At 46.7% G+C, this 22926-nt stretch overlaps 1 protein-coding gene across 2 annotated transcripts in view; it reads right to left on the reverse strand.

The window, feature by feature from the left end:
* ALPK3 (alpha kinase 3) overlaps window positions 1-22926 on the reverse strand; it is an 88733-nt gene that overhangs the window by 62270 nt on the left and 3537 nt on the right. Inside the window, exon 2 of one of the 2 annotated variants that reach the window (XM_030578485.1) lies at window positions 4005-4043. The exons of the other annotated variant lie outside the window; for it this stretch is intronic. Coding sequence (XP_030434345.1) covers window positions 4005-4043 — 39 coding nt within the window. The remainder of the gene's footprint in view (window positions 1-4004; window positions 4044-22926) is intronic. 2 annotated transcript variants of the gene reach the window in all.

The raw sequence follows: 22926 nt of genomic DNA on the forward strand, positions 1-22926 counted from the left end.
ACAGCAGCTACACTGCACGCGTTTTAGCAGCTGTAGCGGCACAGCCGTGTCGCTAAAAGCCATGTAGTGCAGCCATACTCCTAGTCTCTGGCTGGGGCACAGAACAGTTTAGTTGCCTGTGGGCTGTAATGCTTTCTTCTAATTTTGGTTGCTGGGTTTAGTCTGCAGGTGCTGGCAGCCTGTGATTTACAGGAGGTCGGATCAGATGATCTGGTGTTCCCTTCTGGCTTTAAACTCTGACAACTCAACACCTGCCTTCAGATGTCCCTCCTTGCCTCTCACTGGATTCTAGTGGTCTCATTTTAAATTCCCTCTCAGGCACTCTTACTCTGGTTGGTACTTTGCTCAGTCATTGCTAGAGCTACGAACACTGTAACAGAGAAACAATTCTGAAAAACCTGTTCACGTCTCACTATTTATGCCTTACGGTTACTAGTTGTGTTTCTTATTGAGACAATGAAACAAAAGAAACCAGTGAAAGCAGCTGCACTTTTAGATTGCCGGTGCTGCACTGAGCAGGTGTCTCGCACTGTTGGGGGAGGAAGGGAGGCACCTCTTTATTAGAATTCTATTTTAACTTTGCAAGTTTTTTCATTGGTTTAGGATTTACAGAATAGGCATTTTGGGATCAAGTTTTAATTGACATGGTCCCTTTGACAAGTACATGCCCCTTATTTCAAAGGCTTGAGTTAATAGTAAAAAGGTCTTTAAGGACATCATGTGCCAGTGACTGTTCCTTATTCCTACATACCCACCCTCCTACAGGAGGTCCTGAGCCTGGCTTACACCTCTCAGAGCTAGGGAACTATCCGTGTAGCTGGCACGACCTCTTTACTTTAGCTCCTGCTGCAGAATCTAGGCATTAGGGACCATACACCATATAAGCTCATGCATTGTAATGTATGGGCATAGCAAGTTCAGACTGAAGCACTAGCCTGAACTGTCCAAGGAGCTACTAGACTCTATGAAGTTCATAAGATGCATCTTACAGCTGTTTCAGTGCTATTAACATATGGCACTGAATGGATACAGTGTGTATCCATTCAGTATTGCTAATCTCACACAGTCAAAAAAGTTTTTAGTCAGGCCCCCCCAAAACCATGAGATTTGCTTCAGTACTTTTTTAAATTTCCTGGCATTTTTAAAATTTGGGTCTTTGCCTTCTGCTTTGGGGGGCCTTTAGGGATCATATTTCCAGGGTTTTCCACTGCAACCAGAAAGGATAGGAAGTTACTCTTTTTTTAAAATGTGAAATTCTCATATCATTACAGGACTCCAAGAGCTGGGGCTCTAGGAAAAACACCAAGTACTACCATATAGTTGGCAACACTGTTCATGCAGTACCATCTGCAATAAGGAAAGGCTTAAGAAAAAACAAAGTGTCCAGCTTCCAAAAACATGCAGGAAAAGTGGGGGGGCAGGGGGTGGAGATTCATAGAAACGGTTACTGACAGCTCCGTGATTGGTGCTAGCTGGCCTCAGTATGGGCAGTATCAGCAGGTCCCAGAAGCCTGTACTCCCCCAACTCTTAGAGGGGACCCCCTAGGTCACAGGTAGGCACTGCTGCTGACCTGTTCAGTGAGCGAACTTCAACCCTAGAAATTCAGTTCCTTTCATCACCTACACTCATGTCATTATATTTTTAAAGAGTAAATGGATACGCAGAGCTTGGACCCAGAGCTGAGCCTTCTGTCAGGGCTCTGAGCTGTGACAGCTGCCTACGCAGCTCCAACAGCAGCAGGGACCTACATCATCTACAGATTTAGCCGGAGATTCATAGATTCCAAGAGTAGACGGGACCACAGTGAACAGCTAATCTGTCCTCCTGTAGTCCTGTATCACTCAGGCCATAGAACTTCCCCAAAGTCATTCCTAGAGCAGATCTCTCAGAAGGACATCTAATCGGATTTAAAAATGGTCAGCAATAGAGAATCCACCATGACCCTCAGTAAATTGTTCCATGGATTAATTACTGTTAAAAATTCATACCTTCTTTCCACAATGAATTTGTCTAACTTCAACTTCCAGCCATTGGATCATGTTATACCTTTCTCTTCTAGATTGAAAGAGCCCATTAGTAAATATCTGTTCCTCATATAGGTACTTACAGACTAATCAAATCGCCCATTAACCTTCTCTGTTAAACTAAATAGATTATTCCTTATTAGTGATACACTCACGGAGCTCAGTGTCTAATCTTTTAATTAATTTAATCAGTCATACTCCTAGCTCATCTCTGAACCCGCTCCAGTTTTCCCAACATCCTTTTTCAGCTGTGGACACAGGATTCCAAAAGCAGTTGCACGAGTACAAAATACAGAGATAAATTATCCTCTACTTCTACTTAAGATTCCTGTTTATGCCTTGAAAAATTAAATTTTTGACCAGTGTCTCATGCAGAGCTCACGTTCAGCTGATTATCCACCATGAGCCCCAAATCGTTTGAAAGAGTCCCTGCTTCCCAGCACAGAATCCTCTACCCTACAAGTATGGATTACGTTTTTTGTTCCTAGAGATAAACATTTACATTGAGCCGTATTAAAATATACACTGTTTTCTTGCACCCAGCTTACCAAGCAATCCATCACAACGCTGCTACATCCCTTTCCATTCTCTTGCTTCCTGCTAAAAGCAGTTTGCAGGAAATCCAGGACTGTGAATTCCACAACCACAAGGAAGAGCTCATGGCGCTACTCCCACTGCTACCGGGCAAAGCAGGCAATCCTGCCTGAAGACAATCATTGGTGGGGGTTTAGTGGCCTTATTATGAATTCATGTGAGTGTTGGCTTAGTCCTGGTCCCAGCCCCACAAAATGCTTTCTAAATTCATGCAGCTGAAGTTCAGAGAACTTCCCAAGCACCAGTACAGCATTTCATGTAGCAGCAAAATAAACAGAGTGCCAACTATACTGAATCCTCCACAAACCAGTGATGCATACACTGAAATATACAGCCAAGTTCAACCCTTGTGTAACACCACTGATGTCAGTGGGTGGCACCAGGGATAAACTTGGCCTATATTGTGCAAACTCCAGAGCCAGAGGTAAAACTCCAAAGACTGCTGAATAAAAGGCAGAGCACTGGAGACTGGGCCTCAGGCAAGATGTGTCGCTAGCAGCATGGCCTTGGTGACCCATTTAATCTTCTGCAGAGGAGCAAGAACCACAGTAGCCACTGGGTAAATGTTGGAGACTTTTGTTAGAGTCTTCCAGCTTTAGGTCATTTCCCCAGCAACTCCTTAAATCTCTGAAAGTGCTGCACTATCCCTTATCATTTGGCCACAGCAAAACCTGTCTGATTCAAGCTGCTTCATATATTGATGTACTCATTTTCTGAGTGCTTCTGAAATTTTGCACTTCTGTACTAAGGAAACCTCTGGACAAAGCAGACTTGAAAAAATCTCTTTGCCTTTCCTGTGCCTCTTGGAGTGGTTTCTCTTTCCTCACCCTTTTGGCAGCAATCCTGGAACCTAGCAATCACTCTGGAAGGACCTCTTCCCCACCAGCTCATCCTCGCCTACTTGCTTCTGCAGGGAAGCAATAGTGCCAACTTTGACTTTACAACGGTCTACGTTGAAAATTGATCTATGGCACAAATATGGCTTCACTGCAGTCTGGCTAAGTGAATCTGGGTTGCAAGGGCAGCTTGTGGGGAAAGAGAGCTCTTATTTGAACAAGGTGACATGTCTGTTTTTTAAAGCATATCCCTGTGTTAAAGTCTCTCTTTAAAAGTAAGAAATAGCTGAATAACCCTTTCCCCGCCCCCACCCTTTCTGTGGTGAAGATGGATAGTCCTTGCATCTCCCAGAATTGTGTGTGATGAACACCAGCCTGCTTGCACTTCAAGCAAGTAGTACAGACTCAAGCATGCAGAATCTCATGCGTGCACATTATACAAGCGCCATGCTCTCTTCAGCTAGTACCAAAGCACTAAAGGTTAGTCATGCCACGTCACAGGTCCAGGAAAGGATTTGGTCAGAGAAGTTTAATAGAATATAGGTTTACCTTCTAAAGCTGGAGGGAGATAATCGGTTGCCTGATAAGCTAAGCAGAAACAGCAAACAAAACCATTAGACCAAAAAGCATGGAAAGAAGCAGAAATGAAACCATTATGTTGACAGATTAATGATAAGTCATCTTGCACAGGTCTGAGTCTCTACTAAAAGGCCACAGTTGCCTTAGCCTGCCTGCCAGGATAAGGGAGCTACATTGTAAATTGTAACCAAGCCTGTGAAATGAAATGGTCATTAACAGCAGAAATGTAAGAACATTTTATGTAAGTCTGAAAGGCTAGATTTAAAAAAAAACAGCACCTGAGTGGCCCACACACTCTCTACAGCTGTGTGTGCAAAGCAGGAAACTGCACTCTAGAGGGTATTCTGAGTAGATGGCACTTGAGACCATGGACCCTACTGCTTGCCCCGAGGAGCAGGCCTGGGGCCTGACACCTACTGATGGGCAACAACTTCCAACAAGTGAGTTTGGAGCAGAGTTCGACACAAAGTGCACTTCTAAGCTCAAAGGCGGGATCTGCAAGTTAAAGGAATTCCAGGAGGCAGAAAATCTCCCTGCTCGTAATGCTCTGAACCAAGTCACTGTGAGAGCTGATGGTAAGCACGTTTCACAAAAGCTTCCATGGTCTCCATTCCCTTTGTGGTAACATGTTACAAGGCTAATCATTTCATAAAACACACTCCAGTGCTAACATCTTTATCTGATGGGCGCAAGTGAGTTACCTGCCAAGAACAGAGCCTGTTCTCCAAACACTTTGCCTCCAGGGAATCACGCACCTGCCCACAGAACCATTTTGGAGCAGTATTTGGCAGCTATGGGGCATGTGCCATTCCCTGGAGCCTAACACGCCACACAGACTAAAGGCATGAATGCGTTACCTGTCCAACCCTCCCTCAGCTCCATATTTGACAGATGCCTAGGGAATGTGGGGGGGGGGGGGAGTGCAGCTCTGAGGCTGCAACACACTTGGAGAGCAAGAGCTACTGTTGGTAAGTGAGCCTTTCTTCCTCTTCCCTCCCCTCCATTGCTTCCACAGAGCTTCACCATAGGTGCCTAGCCACTGGGACTTCCCTTAGCAGCCAAACAGAGGAAACCTATGAGCTGAACAGCAACTGAAACCCTGCCCTCTCAAAAGCAGCATCTGCGCTTGCTGAAATATCCAGAGAACAGTGATTTGCGAAGGTGTGAACGCAACTCCAGGTAGCAGTCCTATGGAGAATGCTGCAAAAACACGCTACCACTTCAGCCAAGTGATCCTGGAGACATTCAGATATAGGACACCTACTAGCTCATAGCACAGGGGTCAACAACCTTTCAGAAGTGGTGTGCTGAGTCTTAATTTATTCACTCTAATTTAAGGTTTTACATGCCAGTAATACATTTTAATGTTTTTAGAAGGTCTCTTTCTCTAAGTCTATAATATATAACTAAACTATTGTTGTATGTAAAGTAAATAGGGTTTTTTAAATGTTTAAGAAGTTTCATTTAAAATTAAATTAAAATGCAGAGCCCCCCAGACCAGTGGCCAGGATCCAGGCAGTGTGAGTGCCATTGAAAATCAGCTGGTGTGCCGCCTTTGGTACATGTGCCATAGGTTGCCTACCCCCTCACAGCGTAACTAAGCATAGTCTCTTATTCACAGAAATAGACTTTAAACTGAGATGGCATGATGTTCAGAATTTTCTCCAAAGACCACACGCAGTCAGTTCCATCATTACCAACCAGAACATGTAGCCTCCCTTCCCCTGTGTGGCTTTAGAGAAGAGAGAGTCTCCATCACAGCCTGGTTGATAAAAATCGGATGCAGTTTTGTCACAAGTCAACGATGAAGCATGGCCCATCTGCTGTGTGTGGAACACAGCATAAATTGGTTGGCTCTCAGAGCATGCAACTCAGACCCTCCTGGCCAAGTAATGGCTCTAAAAATGAGACCTTCAGTGAGAAATGGCAGAGATTGCAAGATCCAGGGGTCTCAAGGGGGCTGTCTTGGGTTTGTTCAATGACAGGTTACAGTCCCAGAAGGGCAGTTTGAGACATTCTTTAAAAATGGTTTGACTGGGGGATGGATGAACACTGTGGACCCTTTTGCAGGTACATGGTAGATAGAACAGTCGCCAGGTACATCTTAGGCATATTTGGGAACACAAGCATTCAAGTCAAGGTCCCTAGCTTGAGCAAACCCATTTTCCAAACTCTTTTGGGCAAAGCCTGAGGCAATACAAAAAAGAAATATAATCCAATGCAGCAGCCTAAGTCCAACCTAAAGTGTACAGCGTAGACCAAGGTGAGCAAACTTTTTGGTCCGAGGGACACATCGGGGATCCGAAACTGTATGGAGGGCCAGGTAGAGAAGGCTGTGCCTCCACAAACAGCCTGGCCCCACCCCCTATCTGCCCCCTCCCACTTCCCGCCCCCAGACTGCCCCCTCAGAACCCCCGACCCATCCAACCTGCCCTGCACCTTATTCTCTGACTACCCCAACCCCTATCCACACTCCCACCCCCTGACTGGCCTCCTGGGACCCCAACACCTATCCAACCACCCCCCGATCCCTGTCCCTTGACTGCTCCTTATCCAATCTCCCCACTCCCCGCCCCGTTACCATGCTGCTCAGATCCCCAGGACTGGGAGCCATGCCACCTGAATGGAGCCAGCCACGCCACTGTGCTGCCCAGCAGGAGCTTGAAGCCCTGCCACCAGAGCACTGGCAGCACGGTGAGCTGAGGCGGCGGGAGACGGGGGACAGCACGGGGGGGCCAGGGGCTAGCCTCCCCAGCTGGGAGCTCAAGGGCAGGGCAAGATGGTCCCGCAGGCTGTAGTTTGCCCACCTCTGGTGTAGACACAATGGTGACACTGCATCCCATATTCTTCAGAGAGATATTATGGTATGATTATGGCATAAGTATGGTGTATTTATACAAGATAGATCATGTGAGATCATTGAAAAGGTTATGATTTACTGAGTATGATTATCCTATTTGTATGTCTGGATCATTTTTGTATCTGAAATTGGGAATATTGACTGTGTATCTGTATTACAAATATGTTTACACCTGGGGAATGCCCACTAGGCAGAATACACTCAGTCTAGATGGCTGGCTGGGAAGGGCTATTAGAGAAAACAACAGACCTTAGAAGAGGCTAATCTCCCACCGGTAGGCATTCCTGAGGATGCTGTAAACAGCTTCTGAGTCATGGCTGCCATGACACTACAGGGGTATGTGATCAGATCACCTGGTACTGGACTCCATATTGGAATACCAGTGTTTTTCCACTGAAAGGTGTTGGAATCAAACTTTGAGACGAAGGGTTCCCACCCTATGCAAAAGCTATTTAAGGCAGGAGAGTGACATCACTGTGGTTCTTCACTGACTCCCCGCCCAAAAGAGACTCTTGGAAACACTGGAGGAACAAGAACTGAATGGGTGGAAGTGCTGAAATTCCTCTAACCTGGGTCCTAGTCTGTAAAAGGAATGTATACCTGGGCTTTTAAGCTGCAAGCAAGTGCAGCTTGCCCCTTAAGAATCTCTGCAACCGGCTTAAATCATCATTTAGGGGTGAGAATTTGCTATTCATATCCAATTTCTTTAGTATATTAAGCTTAGATTGCATTTTTATTTATTTGCTAGGTAATCTGCTATGATCTGTTTGCCATCCCTTATAATCACTTAAAATCCATCTTCTGTAGTTAGCAAATTTGTTTTTAGTTTATCACAAACCAGTGTGTAGGAGTTATAACTTGGGGCAGAAAACTGGTGTATATTTCCTCTCCACATTGAGGGAGGGGAAGAATTTCATGAGCTTATGCTGTACAGATCTCTGTGCAAGGCAAAACGGTATAATTTTGAGTTTACACTCCAGGGAGTGGAAGGGGGGCACTTGAGTAGCTGGGCAGGTCCTTAGTTGAAGCTTTCCCATGCAGAGCTGATTTCAGCATCTGTATGTAGCTGTAGCTGGGTGTGTCCCTACCTGTATGTGTGCTGGAGGGAGGTTGAGGGTCTGTCACAGCAGTACAGTATAAAGGGAGCCCAGGCTGGTGGGTCAGGCAGGCCCAGTGGTAAGCCAGTTCCAGGTGGCACCCAGGGGGGAACCCATCACAGAAATGTCTACCTTTTCATGAATTATATGTAAAACATGGAGAAAGGGAAAGGCTGGCTCTGTGACCACTCTGACAAAGAGGAACTGAAGAAGAGTTATGGGGGGGAACAGGAGGGTTTATTGCCTTTATGATATGCTGGGCTCAAGAAAGTTATGCAATGCACCCGTGAACTGCCAACTGCTGTTGACAGAGGTTCTGTGGCCACCTGGCTAGGCACATTGCTCTGATGGGGACTCTGGAGGCGGTGTCACGCAAACCAGATATAACCCACCTTCACTTGGGGCTCTCACAGCTTTAGATTTCCCTCTCATCTTCTGTCACACCCCAAGGGCCCCTTCCCTCAGGGGGTCTCTTGGGGAGGCAGATCAGCATTGTATGTTGATTACGCTGTTGCAGGCATTGCAAAGTATTCTGGGAAGGGTTAAAGGTGTGAGTGTGGCGTGAAAGATTTCTTTGCAGGTTGCGAGAGGCAGAAGAGGGAGGGCAAGAGCAGAGAATGGGCTAACGCAACATCCCCGCTAGGTCTGAAGATAAGACACTGACTCCAGCCCAAGGCTATGGCATACAACCAACTCTCGGCTGTCCGCCAGAAAGAGAGGGGCCTGGATTCCAACCCCGACCAGCCATGAGAAAGGAGGAGTCAGCTGAACAGAACTGTAGGGGCTGTGAAAATGAGTGAGATGGCGAAGACCAGAGAGGGGGGAAACAGAGTCTCACATCCCTGACGCTGGTGTGTTTTGGGAAAGCTGAGGACACCGCAGAAAGCCAGTTTTGACTGGTACAAAGAGCAAAGGGGACAGAGGTCCCTGAACGAAACGCCCCCAAAAGACCCCAGGACTTAAAACCCTCCTGAGAGCTGAAGCAAATTGGAGATCAACAGTAGACCCCGGATGACCTGTGCACAGGACAGAACTCCCATCCACCTCTTCCCTCCCCCTACTTCTGTGTATGTTACTCCCAGGCTTGGCCAGCCCCGGGTAGTGCATGTGGGTTAGGGCTTGGAGCACTAACACTTTCTTCTTTCCTTCGAGTGACGTGGGGAACCCTCAGTACTCACCGCTGTTATTTTATTAATAAAGCTTTAAAACTTAGACCCTTGGTGTGCTCCTTCATCTCCTCCCCTAACGATCCTGCAGCCTGAGCCTGATCACCTGACGCCTCAGGCAGATTGGTAACAGAAATCTGTCACACTTTGACAGGGATGAGAAGGCTGCCCAAATAGAGCCATTTTATGTAATGACATCATCATCCATATAGAAAGAAACCAAGAGAAGCAGAAGCTTTGTCCTACTTGAAGGGTATCCGACACAAAGAATTCTTTTGCCAGCTATTATCCAGGAGGAATTTAGAGAATTAGGAGACAAATTAGTTCACATGTTAAAGCAAACTCAGTTGGCCTCTCATTGCTCCTACTTTTCTTGTTTCCAAAGGATATTCAGCAGACCATAGTACAGGAGCAGTCAGCTGTTGTAGTCATGTTGCAAATAGCTACACAAATGGATGGAGATACGTAAATGAGCAAGACGACACTAATCCAGAGATTGATTGTTGTTTTTGTTAAAGGCAGAAGGACCAACATCATCCAGTCTGACCTCTCACATAAGAGAACCTCACCCAGTGAGTCCTGCATTGAGCCTAATGACTTCTGGCTGAGCTAGAGCAGTGGTTCTCAACCAAGGGTACATGAAACCCTGGGGTATGCTGAGGTCTTCTGGGGCATACATCAACTCATTTACATATTTGCCTAGTTCTAAAATAGGCAAATATCAGTACAAATTAAAATTTCATACAACTTGTTTACACTACTCTATATACTGAAATGTAAGTACAATATTTACATTCCAATCTACTTTATAATTATATGGTAACAATGAGAAAGGAAACAATTTTTCAGTGATGTATTTTTATGTCTAAGTGTCACAGCCACTCTGATTTTGTAAGCAAGTAGTTTTTAAGTGAGGTGAAACTTGGGGTTATGCAAGACAAACCATGCTCCTGAAAGGGGTCCGTAGTCTGGAAAGGTTGAGAGCCACTGAGCTAGAGCACATCTTTCAACAGATCCCTAGTCCTGAGTTAGTGACAGAGAATTTTCCAAAGCCCTAAGTAAATTGCTGCAATTAATATGTACTTTTTTTCCACTCTGAATCCATCTAGCATCATCTTCCAGCCACTGGATCCTATTCTGCCTTTGTCTGTTAGACTAAGGAGCCCTTTACTATCAGGAAACTTCTCTCAGTGTAGGTACTTGTTAACTGATCAAGTCAACTCAGTCTTGCATACTTCGGACTGGGACACAACAGCCAAAAAAAGCTTCCCCCTTCATTTTAGGAAGATGCTATGATGAGGGAACAGTGCAATTAGGAACAAAAATAAGGTTCAAAACCATCAAGCCTCCCACTGAGCTTCTGAAATTATGTCCGAGAGACCTTATGTCCCTCATTGCACAGAAAGAGGCACTCAAAGTCTAGTGCTAGCAAAGTAACACAAGACAGCCTCTGAAAACTGCACCTGGCAAGCCTGCCAGTGTTTCCATTTGCAGAGGTAGAGCCCCTAATCAACATGAACAAAAATGGGAACAAAATCCTTCAACTTACAGGTCACTTGCTTTTGCAAATGGCTGCGCAGAGACTTTTTACAATATGGCAAACCAAGAGGTGACATTCCCTTGCACACAAGTGGTTAGCATCTGCACAAGACACTCTCACTACCTAGGGTAAAAAGGTCACAACTTGAAAATAAGTTTGTGACTGGAAATTTTGTGCCTTCCTAGCAGCCCCAAAGGTCACCAGCAATGAAAGCAGGTGGGAGGAAATGTTTTCTGTTGTTCCCTTTGAGCATTTGACAGCACTCCATGTAGAGTCCAGTTCCCTGGCTTTGCTGATGTCATTGGCACTAATCTCATGGATTAGCATGACAGCTCCACACATAGAATTGCCAATTCTGTAATATTTTAAAACTGGACACACTAGCAAGAGCGCTGGTACCTCCCCCATGCCACCCCTTTCCCCAAGGCCCCACCCCTGTTCGCTCCTCCCCCCTATCCTCTGGTTGCTCACTGTTTTTCCTCTTTTCTCCCCCCTGCCTGGGTCAGAAGGGACCAGCATGTGGACCTGGGACTGGGAGCTGCTGCCACCAGATGCAGATAGGAGGTGGCCCAGCTGAGCAGGGGCTGGCACGGGTGATGACCCGGCACCTCACTGCCTCCCCTGTCCGCAATAACTGGACTTTGGGTGTCCGCTCAGTAGATCTGCCTGGGCACTGGCAGGTCCCCTTTTCAACCAGACTTTCTGGCTGAAAACCAGACACCTGGCCACCCTAACCTTGCAGGGCAAAAGACACAAGTTTTCCAGACCATGCTCTAAAGTGCGGAAGCTCATGTACATGCCAGAGGGAGCACCATCCATCAGTGCAGACCGTTCTACATCTGCTCAGACCCTTGACCCCTCCAGAGACGGGCACAGGGTAGCTGGTTCCTGTAGACAGACTAAACCCAGCTCTCCTGGACCAGAGCAGGTAAGCCCTATCCAGCTACTTAAACAGGGCTGGTAGCAGGCCTGAGACAGGTTGAGCCCTGGGAAGGGAAAGCCACACCAGAGGGGAGCTAACTATTGTGGGTCCCTGCAGCAAGGGGCCAGGTAGACAGCCCTGCAGCTGTTGCTCCAGGAAGGGAGCAGAGCTGATGGAGGCTGCCAGCAGCTGGTGTGCCAGAGACCCCTCAAAGGTGTGGTCCTGGGGCAAAGGACGCAGGTAAGACTGTTTTCTATTTGAAAACTTCTGTTAAAGAAACAAACCTCTTTGCCCGAGACAGGGCATGGCAGCATGTGCCTCGGAGCCAGGGAGAAGCCTGGTGCTGGTTAACACAACCAATGAACTTTACAAGGGGCTGCAGCTTCAGATTACTTGGAAGCAGAGGCAAATCCAGAAGGCAGCACCTCTCTCATTAAGCGCAGCAGGTAACAGATGCTCTGGGAATGGCACTGGGTGAAGTGAGGTATTACTGACCATCACCTGGGATTAGGGTATCTGAGGAACATCTCTCCTCCAGCTGTGATCTAGGGTTTGCTTTCCAGGAAAGGTCCCACTCTGGAATATTTCTCTGCTGGGTCCACCAGAACCCCAAAGTTAGGACATACTGTGTCAAAGTCATAGCTTTGGAAACCATGTCCCTCAGCTATGTTACTGGCCCCAATCAGAACCCTTGGTCACTTCAGTGTGGGCCTGTCAGTCTCCTGTGCCACAGCTTGCTTTGCTCGCCAATTCCTCTATAGGATGAGCGGGTTTGTTCACACACCTTGGGACTTGCTGCTCAGACGCCTCACAACACATACTCTGCAAGCCACACATTCTCCCCCAGGGTAACATGGGGGGACAGCCTATGTCAGAGGAGAGCACAGTCATCTCCTCCACCCCCACCACTCCCTACCACACAGACCCTTCCAAAATACCTAAACAGCTCACCCCAAAAAGCAGGGAACTCACATCCTACTACTTCTCTTCCCTATCTCCTCCTCCCTCATTGATCATACAGAGGAGAGGTGCTTCAAGCTCCCCATTCTCCATGGCTTCCCCCAGAGCAGTTGTCCAGGGAAGGAATACAGACAGCAGAAGCTGCACAGATGTGGAGTGTCCTCAAGCAGCACATCTGTGCTCTGGGCTGCCCCTAGATGGAGCTGTTTCTCTGAAATGTGTGTTGCTAGGCAAAGATGCAGAACTAGGAACACAGTGCTCTGGGACAGAGATGTGAAAGCATTTAGACACTTGGAACTGGGATTCTGTGGCCCTTTGACCTTCCAGTCTGGCTTTTTCTCTTGGGTAGTTGAGAAGAGACTAGACGATAGTATTGGAGAAAGTGGGAAGTACAGAACAGTGACTTTTTATCACATACAAAAAAGCAACATTAAAAATTGTTTTTTCAGGTTGTAAAGTAAACACTCAGGAATTAGGAAGTGCCAGAATTAAGGCTCCCTGTACAACCACAGCTGTTGTGTGTTCACATTATGATACAGCCTACTTACACATTGTCTACAGAACCCCTGCCTCACTCAGTGCACAGGATGGACAAGGCTAAAGAAATGAAGTTGCTCAGTTATTTGTTTTAATCTTTGACATGTAATGTGTGGCCACTGCTTTGTTTACTGAACCCTCTACGAAGCCTGCACACAGTATGGGATTGTCATCCATTGTATCTTGGGCTTTTCTGTGTTGTTGCTCACCACTGAAGGATCTGAGCAACTCAAATTTTTAACAGATGTAACTTCTCAATACCCCTGTGAGGGGTGGGGGTCGGGGTCCTACAGACAGGACACTGGCACAGGCAGATTCAGGCCAAAGTTTGAAAAACTCCACTAAGGCCTTTTCTCCACACAGATGCACCAATTTAACTAAGTTAAACCAATGTAAGCACTTCCACACAAGGGGATCATCAGCAGTTTCTAAACAGATTTCGTTCAGTTGGTACAGTCATTAATTAATCCACAACACTCTGGCAGGAGGTGGGTAAGGACAATCTCCAAGTCACTTGCACAAGGCCACAGAACAGGCCATTGACAGAGGAAAGATTCAAACTCAGGGTCTCCTGAGTTCCCTGGGGCAGATCCTCAGCTGATCCAAGCTGTCATAGATCCATTGATTTACATGAGGGTATGACAACTTACATCAGCTCCTGCTTACTCCTGCAGACCCTGCTGCCTGACTGCCCAAGATGGGAGCATCTACAGCCCCCATAGAATTCAGTTGCAGTGGAGTGTTCAACTTCTGAAAATCAGGCCTCAGGTTTATTGAGTTGGTCACTAAGTGGCTTAACCAACATCATATTCAAATTCTGTAGCAGAGAAAGAGATGGAATTCAGTTTTTCTCTGTGGCATTCACCTGTTGTAGCTACATGACTATCCATTCTCTTCCTGCAATCTGTCTTGTGAACTACACACCTTCCAAGTTCTGCAACAAATCAAGAAAGGATCCTACAGATAATAGCCTCCTCTACAGATAACAGCCTCCTTCACTAAATAAACCAAATTCATCCCCTAAGCATCATCTGCCCTATATAATGCAGGGATTTCTTGCCTTTAAGCTGGGGGCGGGGCAAGAGCCTTTGGTTACGTGCAACTGTAACACTTGCCAAATTTCAGTCCTCTTGCACGCCAAGGAGGCTGAGCAATTGTCAGCACTGTGTTTTTATAAAAGACGACACTGGACGCGCGTGCGCGCGCGTGTGCGCGCACACGCCACTCCCCATTCACATTTTTTGCATAAGATTTTTGTTTTTAAGATGCAATTAATTGCACCTGGTACTTCTAAGTCCTCTGATTGAGAAGAATTTCCCCCTCCCTCCCAAAAATATCTGCTTTCACCTAGTCCCTGCCATTTATTTAGTTAAACGTCAGTGTTCTCCTTCCTGGTCATGCCTACGTACTGGAATGGACAGAAGTTGGTGAGGGGATACCTGGATAGCTTGGCTCCACACATGCATATGCAGATACACACTATAGCTGGTTACTGAGCTGCATGTGTTCTAGCAGACACAGCAAATCACTAACGCATTTTAATCCTCAATTCCCACACAGTAGCTCATTTAAGCCGCCTCTGAGAAGGTGGAGGGGGGGGACGCCATTGGCCCACATGTCAGAAGATTGGAGTCAGGCCCACACAAAGTGAAGCTAGGATTTCATTCTCTCTGGTGGCAGAAGGTGGGATCTCCTGGCACTTTAGTGCTAGACATTGTTGGATCTGTTTTACTGCCCTCTGACATAAGATACTGCTTGGCACATGCAAATGGCTTGGTTTAAGATTTCATTTGAACTTTTCTGCCGGCAAGGTTAACTCTACTGGAAACAGAAACATAGGATCAAAGAAATGTAGAGGTGGAAGGGACCTCTAGAGCTATGAGCCAGACTGAACATTTTCTGATCTCTCTACTGTCCAGTAACTACCCTGGATTTTTTTTTTTTTTTTTAGACACAAGTTGGGTGAGGTAATATCTTTTGCTGGAGCAACTTCTGTTGGTGAGAGAGAGAAACAAGCTTTCAAGGCACACAGAGCTCTTCTTCAGCTCTGGGAAAGGTACCCCACTGGTCACAGCTACAAGGTGGAAGAGATTGTTTAGCATAAGTAGTTACCACATATTCTAAGGCAGTGGTTTTCAAACTGTGGGCTGCAACCCAGTAATGAGTTGGGGAATGAAACTCACTGGGTTGCAGCAGCTCTAGTCAGCACCACTGACCTGGCCGTTAGAAGTCCCATCAGCAGTGCTGCCCGGCTAAGGCAGGCTGGTCCCTACCCGTTCTGACACCGCACTGCATCCCGGAAGCAGCCTGCAGCAGGTCCAGCTCCTAGGCAGGGGGGCCATGGGGCTCTGTGCACTGGCCCGAGCACCAGCTCTGCACTTGCACTGGCCAATTCCCAGCTAATGGGGGGGGCAGTGCCTGCACGCCTCCAGCTAGGAGCCGTACCTGCTGCTGGCTGCTTCCAGGGTGCAACATGGTCCCAGGACAGAAAGGAAGCCTGCCTTAGCACCCCTGCCGCACCGCTGACCAGAAGCTGCCAAAGGAAAGCCCATGCCCCAATCCCCAGCCCATAGCCCCCCCCAAAAACCAGAGCCCCTTCCTGCATCCCAAATCCCTCATACCCAGCCCCACCCCAGAGCCTGCACTCCCAGTCCAGAGCCCTGACCCTCTCCCGCACCCCAGTCCCCTGCCTCAGCCCAGAGCCCCCTTCCACATCCTGAACCCTCATTCCTGGCCCCATCTTACAGTCCTCACTTCTGCACCCCAACCCTCTGCCTCAGCCCTGAGCCCCTCCCACATCCCAAACCCCTCATTCCCAGCTCCAATGGCTCACAGGCATCAACAATTTTCTTCAACTGGGTCACCAGAAAAAGTTTAAAAACCACCGTTCTAAGGGATCATTCAAGATAGAGTTGCTCATTAACACTTCTGCAGTCATAGCACAAGAGGAGGGGGTTAGTGGGTTACAGATTGTTGTAATAAGCCATAAATCTAGTGTCTCTGTTAAGTCCATGATTTTTAGTGTCCAGCAGAGTTATGAATTTAAGTTCCCAGGCTCATCTTTTGAAGTGTTGCAGGGGTTTCCTTTCAGGATGAGGACTGATAGGTCAGATATAGAGTGACTGCTTTGTGAAAAGCGATAAGGTATTTGTTTCCTATTTTCTTGTGTGAGTTCATTTGACAGTATAATGATTGTCTGGTTTCACCCACATAGTGGTTATTGGAGCATTTAGTGCACCGGATGAGGTACACTACATGTTGTGATATACATGTGTAGGATCCATGAGACTCCTGAAAGGTGCATTGTGGTGGGTGTGGATCATTGTAGCAGTGGAGAGCTCTCTGAAGGTTTTGCATCTGTTGTTCTGGTGCCGCTTTGACTGGGTGTGTCCTGGTTTGTGGGGAGTTTGTTTCTGATGATGAACTTGCCACTTGGAGAGGTTGTGGGGTAGTTTGAAAGCCAGAAGTGGGGGCTCAGGAAAGATTTCTTTCAGGATGGGGTCCCCATTGAGTATGGGTTGTAGCTGTTTGATGACACCCCACAGGGGTTCCAGTGTGGGGTGGAAGGGGTGTGTGGTCAGCGGGGTTTTATTTCTGTATTGAAGCAGGTTCTCTCAGGCTATTTAGGTAGACTGACCAGATGTCCCATTTTTATAGGGACAGTCCTGTTTTTTTTCTTATATAGGCACCTATTATCCCCTACTTCTGTCCCGTTTTTTTCACAGTTCGTATATGGTCACCCTATATTTAGGTGGCCCATTCCACGACGCAATCTACTTCTCTGGTGGAGTGTCCTTGTTTGGTGAAGATGGTTTTAAGTGTGCTAAGGTGTATATCCCAGACTTTCTCCTCAGAGCACTTTCTGTAGTATCTGAGTATCTGGCTGTAGATAACCAATTTTCTTGGTTGGTTTGCAGTAGTTACTGGACCTATGAAGGTAGATGTGGTGATCCAGGCGTTTCTTGTATATGGTTGGCTGTAGGATTCTATTGTTGAAGCTGATCATGGTGTCCAGGAAGTGGATGCTAGTGTGGGAGCGTTCCAGAGAGTTTAATGGATAGGTGGTTGTTGAAGTTGTTGTGGAACTCTGAGGGAGTTTGATTTTGTTTGCATTTTGAGTTTAAGACCAAAAAACAATGAAGCTATCCCATACATGTTGTGATCTTAGTCTGCTTTCAAGTATTTCCTGTAATGGTATCCCACTCCTTACCAAATATCATGCATCAGCATTTATGTCACGAGTGTGCTTACTGCTTCATGCATAGTGGTAATAATTAGTACGGGGCACTACTTTATCAGTAGAATACTGAGAACTTTACAGTATCTTTATTAGTAGTATCATACCATTTTATGGACCAGAAAATGGATGCATAGATGGGTTAAGTGACTTGGCCAAGGTCACAAAGCGAGGGTCAGAATTAGGGCTCAATGAGTAGTAGGAGACATTTTCTGCAGAAATTATTTTCGATTCAAAAACTGCATAATGTTTGGTTTGCATCTGACAATTTAAAGTTAAGGTTACTGCAAAGGCTGGAACAGACTCTTGACAGACTCTTGACAGAACACTGCACTGCTCCCAGGAGCTGCACACTTCAGATGGGAGAAGTTCAAGTGCAGGAGATGGTAGAGGAATTCATTCAGAGTCTGTGGCCATCACTTTATTATCGTCCCAAAGGAAGACTAAAATTCACACACACAGGTTGAACAATGCTAGAAGAGAGATGCACAACCAATTAATAATCATACATTGTTCTTATATAAAGCTTTTCATCACTAAATCCCAAAGAGCTTTATAAAGGAGGTTAATTTCAGTCTCTTCCAACAAACTGATTCTGGACCAACTCACAGGTGCTTAGCACTTGACCACTCAGGATGTAGCTAGTGGATATTGGCAAGTCTCATTGGAAGAGGCCTGAAAATGCAGCCCAGTCATGGACCAGGGCCTCCTTGTGCTGGGTGCTACACAAACCCAGAACAGAAAGAGGTCTCTGCCGCAAAAAGGTACAGTCTAGAGACCATCTCATGAAGAGTTATTTATGCATGTGGAGTGATTAATGGCCCCGCTACCTTTCTGAGATTGGGATGCTGTCCAGATAATGTCAGCACACCAAAATCCCCACATCCCATAATAACAAGGATGTTAAGTCCTTCCTTGAGTTGGTTTCTTAGCAAATATTTATTGACAAAGCAAACTCCTGTGGGAGCTTACAAAAGCCAAACCATCCAAGAAAGAACTTCTAGAAAATAAGGAAGCGGAGCATGCTTTTCAGGAACTAAATGAATGCCTGTGTTCTCAGCCTGTTGTATTACAGCCAGATCTTTCACCTTCACTTTATAGGCTGATGCAAGACATGTTAGTCCGTGAGCAATTCCTGGTCAGAAGAGCACAGAACTTAGAAATTCATTGCACATGCTGGGTGATAGTAGCATCTCTCTGAGCTGGTCTACAATGGAAAAGGAAGTTATCCAAGAAGGTTAAGAGGGGCTAGATCCATAAAGGGACAATGCCAAGTGCCAACTCCTACGCACTCTGCCACCTACTGGTATTGTTAGTCCTGAGTTAGGCATCCAGATTCCTCACACAATGCACAGGGAGTTTATTTCTACACTGCACACCACTGGTGGCAGCATGAAGAGTATGCATAGCTACCTGCTGCAGTGAAAAGCGGGCTGCATCCACACTGCGGTGTGTAGCTGGCTACACATAGCAGTGAAAAGCTCTTGCAGGAGGGAAGCAACGGGGAGCTGTTGGAGCCTTTCCCCACTGCCAGAGTCTTTCCCTTTGGTGGGGAAAGGCTCTGGCAGTGGGACACTAGACTTATAAAAATAACAGTGTAGGCGGGGGAAGCACTGCTTGGGCACGCGCAGAGCAGTATAGGGTACGTACCCTAAAGGTTCGGATGCACCTTTAATCTCCTCGAACTAAGCAATGCCTCACCATCTACATTGCTATTTATACCCATGGTAGTTGGTGTGCTATGTACTCTACATGCCACTGTAAGGCTTGTGCAGTGTGGATGTACCCTTGGGCACCTTTCAGGAGCCAGCACACTGAGTGGGAATCTGTCTAAGTCAGCCAGGAGTGACATGCAGAGAAAAGGGTTGAGGCTTCAATCCCAGAAGCACAAAGGTGATTAAGTGCCTGCCTGACAGGCTGGAGGGAGACCCCTATCTCTGTCCAGGATTCTTAGCCATGAACCCTCTCCTGCAGTAAGAAATCTCAGGTAGGTCAGCCCTTTCTCACAAACGAGAAAGGGGCACCCCACCCTGTTACAACCAATAGCCCAGCGCTAGGGCACTCAGGTGGGATGTGGGAAAACCGTATTCAAATCCCTGCTCTGGCTGATTTAGAGCAGGGACTGGAACCAGCCTAACCAGTGGGCTACAGATTCAAACTTTTTCTTGCTCTCGCACAATGAATATTTATACAGTTGAACATCTTCAACCAGAGAAACAGAGCACCACCCCAAAATATCCAATAGCCTGGTAGTCAGGGTGCTCACCTGGGAGATAGGAGACCTGGGTCCAAGGATTTGAATCTGGGTCCCACTGCCCAGGTGAGAGCTCTAACCACTGAACTACTGGATATTCTGGGGACACCCACCCACCCAAATATTCCCAACCTCTGAGGCTGGTCCGGGTCTAGCCCTTCTTAATACTGAAAATCACTTGGCTTTGGCGATGAGTAAGTTAACTCCCAAATAAATACATTTTACCAGTTTTAAATGTGCTCCCTTTAAGTTTCCTGTGACACTCCCTTGTTCTTGTATTGTAAGAAAGGTCAGAGAATACACAGGTTAGGTCTTCGCTTGTTCATCTCTTCTAAAGTAAGCAGTCCTTCCCAGTCTTTACTCATGTAGAAGTCTGTATGCATCTAATCATCTTCACCACCTTACACCCCTTCTAATTCTCTTAAGCAAGGGTGAGGAGAACTCCAAGCAGTGTTCCAGGTGTAGGGACACCGATTTATATACAATGGTATTGTATTGTCAGTGTTATCTATCACTTTCTTTAAAGCATAACATCTAGTGTGCTTTTTTAACTACCACCATGCAGTTACCAGACGTTTTCTTTAACATTGCCACAGTGATGCCCAGGGAGTTTGCCTGAGTGCCTATGGTTAATTTAAAACCAAGAAGCGTAGATCAGTAATTCAAAAATGCATTACCTAGCATGTGTCAATATTGCATTCCTTCTGCTATTTCGCTGTTCACTCACCTAACTTTTTAGGTCCTTCTGAAGTTCCTCAGTTTTATCTAGATTGGACTAACCTAAATAGCGGTCATTTACAAGCAATACAGCATCATGGTTCACTCCCTTTTCAAACTTGTTAGGATACAGTCTTTAATTACATGATCACAAACTACTTGTTCCCCATAGTACCTTGCTTCATTCAGACTCTGACCCTGCACAATAGAAGACAAGGGAATTTTGCCAACAACTTCAATGGGAACCAGATCAAGCACTCAGTGCACAGGATAGACAGCGCTTAGAGAATGAACCAGGGCTGTATAGTGAGGGAGTCTGTTGGCTATAGGATCCCTGCCTCATTTGTTGCAGAAATAAGGTGTGTTGGGAATGAGGCAGGTGCTTGCAAGGAGAAAGGATGATTTTGTGGTTGGGGCATGTAGTCCCTGGGAGGATGGGCTGTGGCAGGCCGGGGAGCCTGCACAGCCCAGGAACCAATCAGAAAAGGGCTTATGGGGAGCCAATCAGGGCCAGGCTCACCCATATATAAAGGCTGCCCAGAGCAGGAGCAGTCAGTCAGTCCCAGGCCTTTGACAGGGGAAGGTCAGTCTCCAAGGGGAGACTAGCACTGCAGACAGCGCAGTGCAGGCTCAGGGAGGCTAGAAGTCTCTAGCCCATAGCTGCCAGGCTGCAGGCCCTGAAGGGAAGGGCCTAGCAGGTGCAAGGGGCTGTAGGGGAAGTGGCCCAGGGAAACAGACAGAGGAAGGGAAAGAAAGGACAGCGAGGCTGATGCCAGAGGGTCCCTGGGCCAGGACCCAGAGTAGAGGGCGGGCCTGGGTCCCCCCCTTCCTCCTTGGAGTACATCCAGCCATTATAGACTATGCCCGATCCCTGACAAGAGGGATTAGACTTTGGGGTGTGTGGCTGCACATGGTGGCTGGGGTGGAGGACTGCTGATCACCGATCCCTGGAAGGGGGTGCAGATGGACTAAGGGGCACTGCTGGAGGGTAGTGGCCTCGAAGAGGATGCTGCCAAGCAGGGAGCAACGCGGGTCCAGAGACAGCAGCGGAGAGCAGAGGGGAGAACAATGGATGGGACACCATCAGGAGGGGGTGCTCCACTGGAATCAAGCTAATTCCTGAAATCACCAGCAGGAGGTGCTGTGAGTAGTGAGTCCCAGACCGTTTACAGGGCAGTTGAATGCCACCAGCAGCACTGGATTCTCTCTCTGCCACAGAGTTCCTATGTGATACTGGACAAGTCATTTAAACCAAAGTTTTCCTAAGTGGTCACTAATTGTATGTGCCTCATTTTCTTAGGTGCCCAACTTGAGACCTAACTTTCAGAAATGCTAAGCAATCACAGCTGCAAAAGTTGACTGGAGGTGTGCTTTGAACATACAAAGTTCTGAGAAAAAAAAAATCAGGCCCTAGGCACCTCATATTGGGCACCCAAAAAATTCAATAAATAAATCAGTGAAAAATTATGTATAAATCAATTTCCATCTCCCATCTATAGAATGAGGATATCACCTCACTGGGGTGGTGTGAAGAATAAATTCATTATTGTTCCTGATGCATTCAGAGACTATGGTGACAGCCACCATAAAAATTAAGAATTCTGTATTTAGGTCTGGTTTTGGATGGTGTGCGATATATCTGGCCTGAGGTCACACTGAATGATGAGAACAAATGCTGAACAGCTAGTGACTCTGAGCACCATCTGTCCTGTGCACTGGGTGAGGCAGCAGTCTTGTGGAAATAACAGCATGTGATCATGTAATTAGAGACTGCATCATAACACAAACTGTGCAGAGTAGGGGGCCCAGGCAACCCTAATACTGACAATTCCCAACTTTTGAGCTCCTGACTGTCCAACCTTCATGTTCTTTTGACTTTTCTGTACGTAATTGGTAGATATTTACTGGGGGCACCATTAGCCATTTGCCATGCTGAAAACTGGCCGTTGACCATGTCTCTTCACTAGAAAATAGGTGTGTTCTTAACTCGCATTAAAATCCCAGTGAACGCAAGCAAGTCTGTAGTCTTCACATGAATTAAAGTTTACCTTGACATGCTACTGTGTGAAAACTACCACCAGCCTTGTCTTCACTAAGAATTACCTGAAGTTAGCTATCTTGAGTTAGCTAGCACAGGTTACACATCTTTTTTCCTAGTGAAGAAAAGGTGTTAGTCGTACTGTTTTAGCCCATTTCTAATCCAAGACAGTAGTTTACATCTCTCACCTCATGACTACCTAGGCTATGTCAACACCTCTTTTAGCAGTAAAATTACAGTGAGATGCTCTCTCACACACACACACACACACACACACATACTCCCTGTGAAATCTTAGTGGAGACAAGGCACAGGTAGTTAACTGAAGTCAATACTGTCTCCCCCTCCACCTGCAGTTGTCCTTACCTACCTATACTGCTGTAAACTGAGGGCATGTGGCTTTTGTAGTCACAGCATAGGGCTGGGAAAGAGCTCTCCCAGTGCTATAAAAAAAAACCTCCATGGGGAGCACAGCTACTAGCGCGGGGAGCCCTTGGGGTGGTTCACACCCCTGAGCAAGACAGTTGCAGCACTGTAAAGTGCCAGTGTAGACAAGCCCAAACA

This window comes from Gopherus evgoodei, chromosome 10, assembly GCF_007399415.2.
Source record: "Gopherus evgoodei ecotype Sinaloan lineage chromosome 10, rGopEvg1_v1.p, whole genome shotgun sequence".
Taxonomy (NCBI): Eukaryota; Metazoa; Chordata; order Testudines; family Testudinidae; genus Gopherus; species Gopherus evgoodei.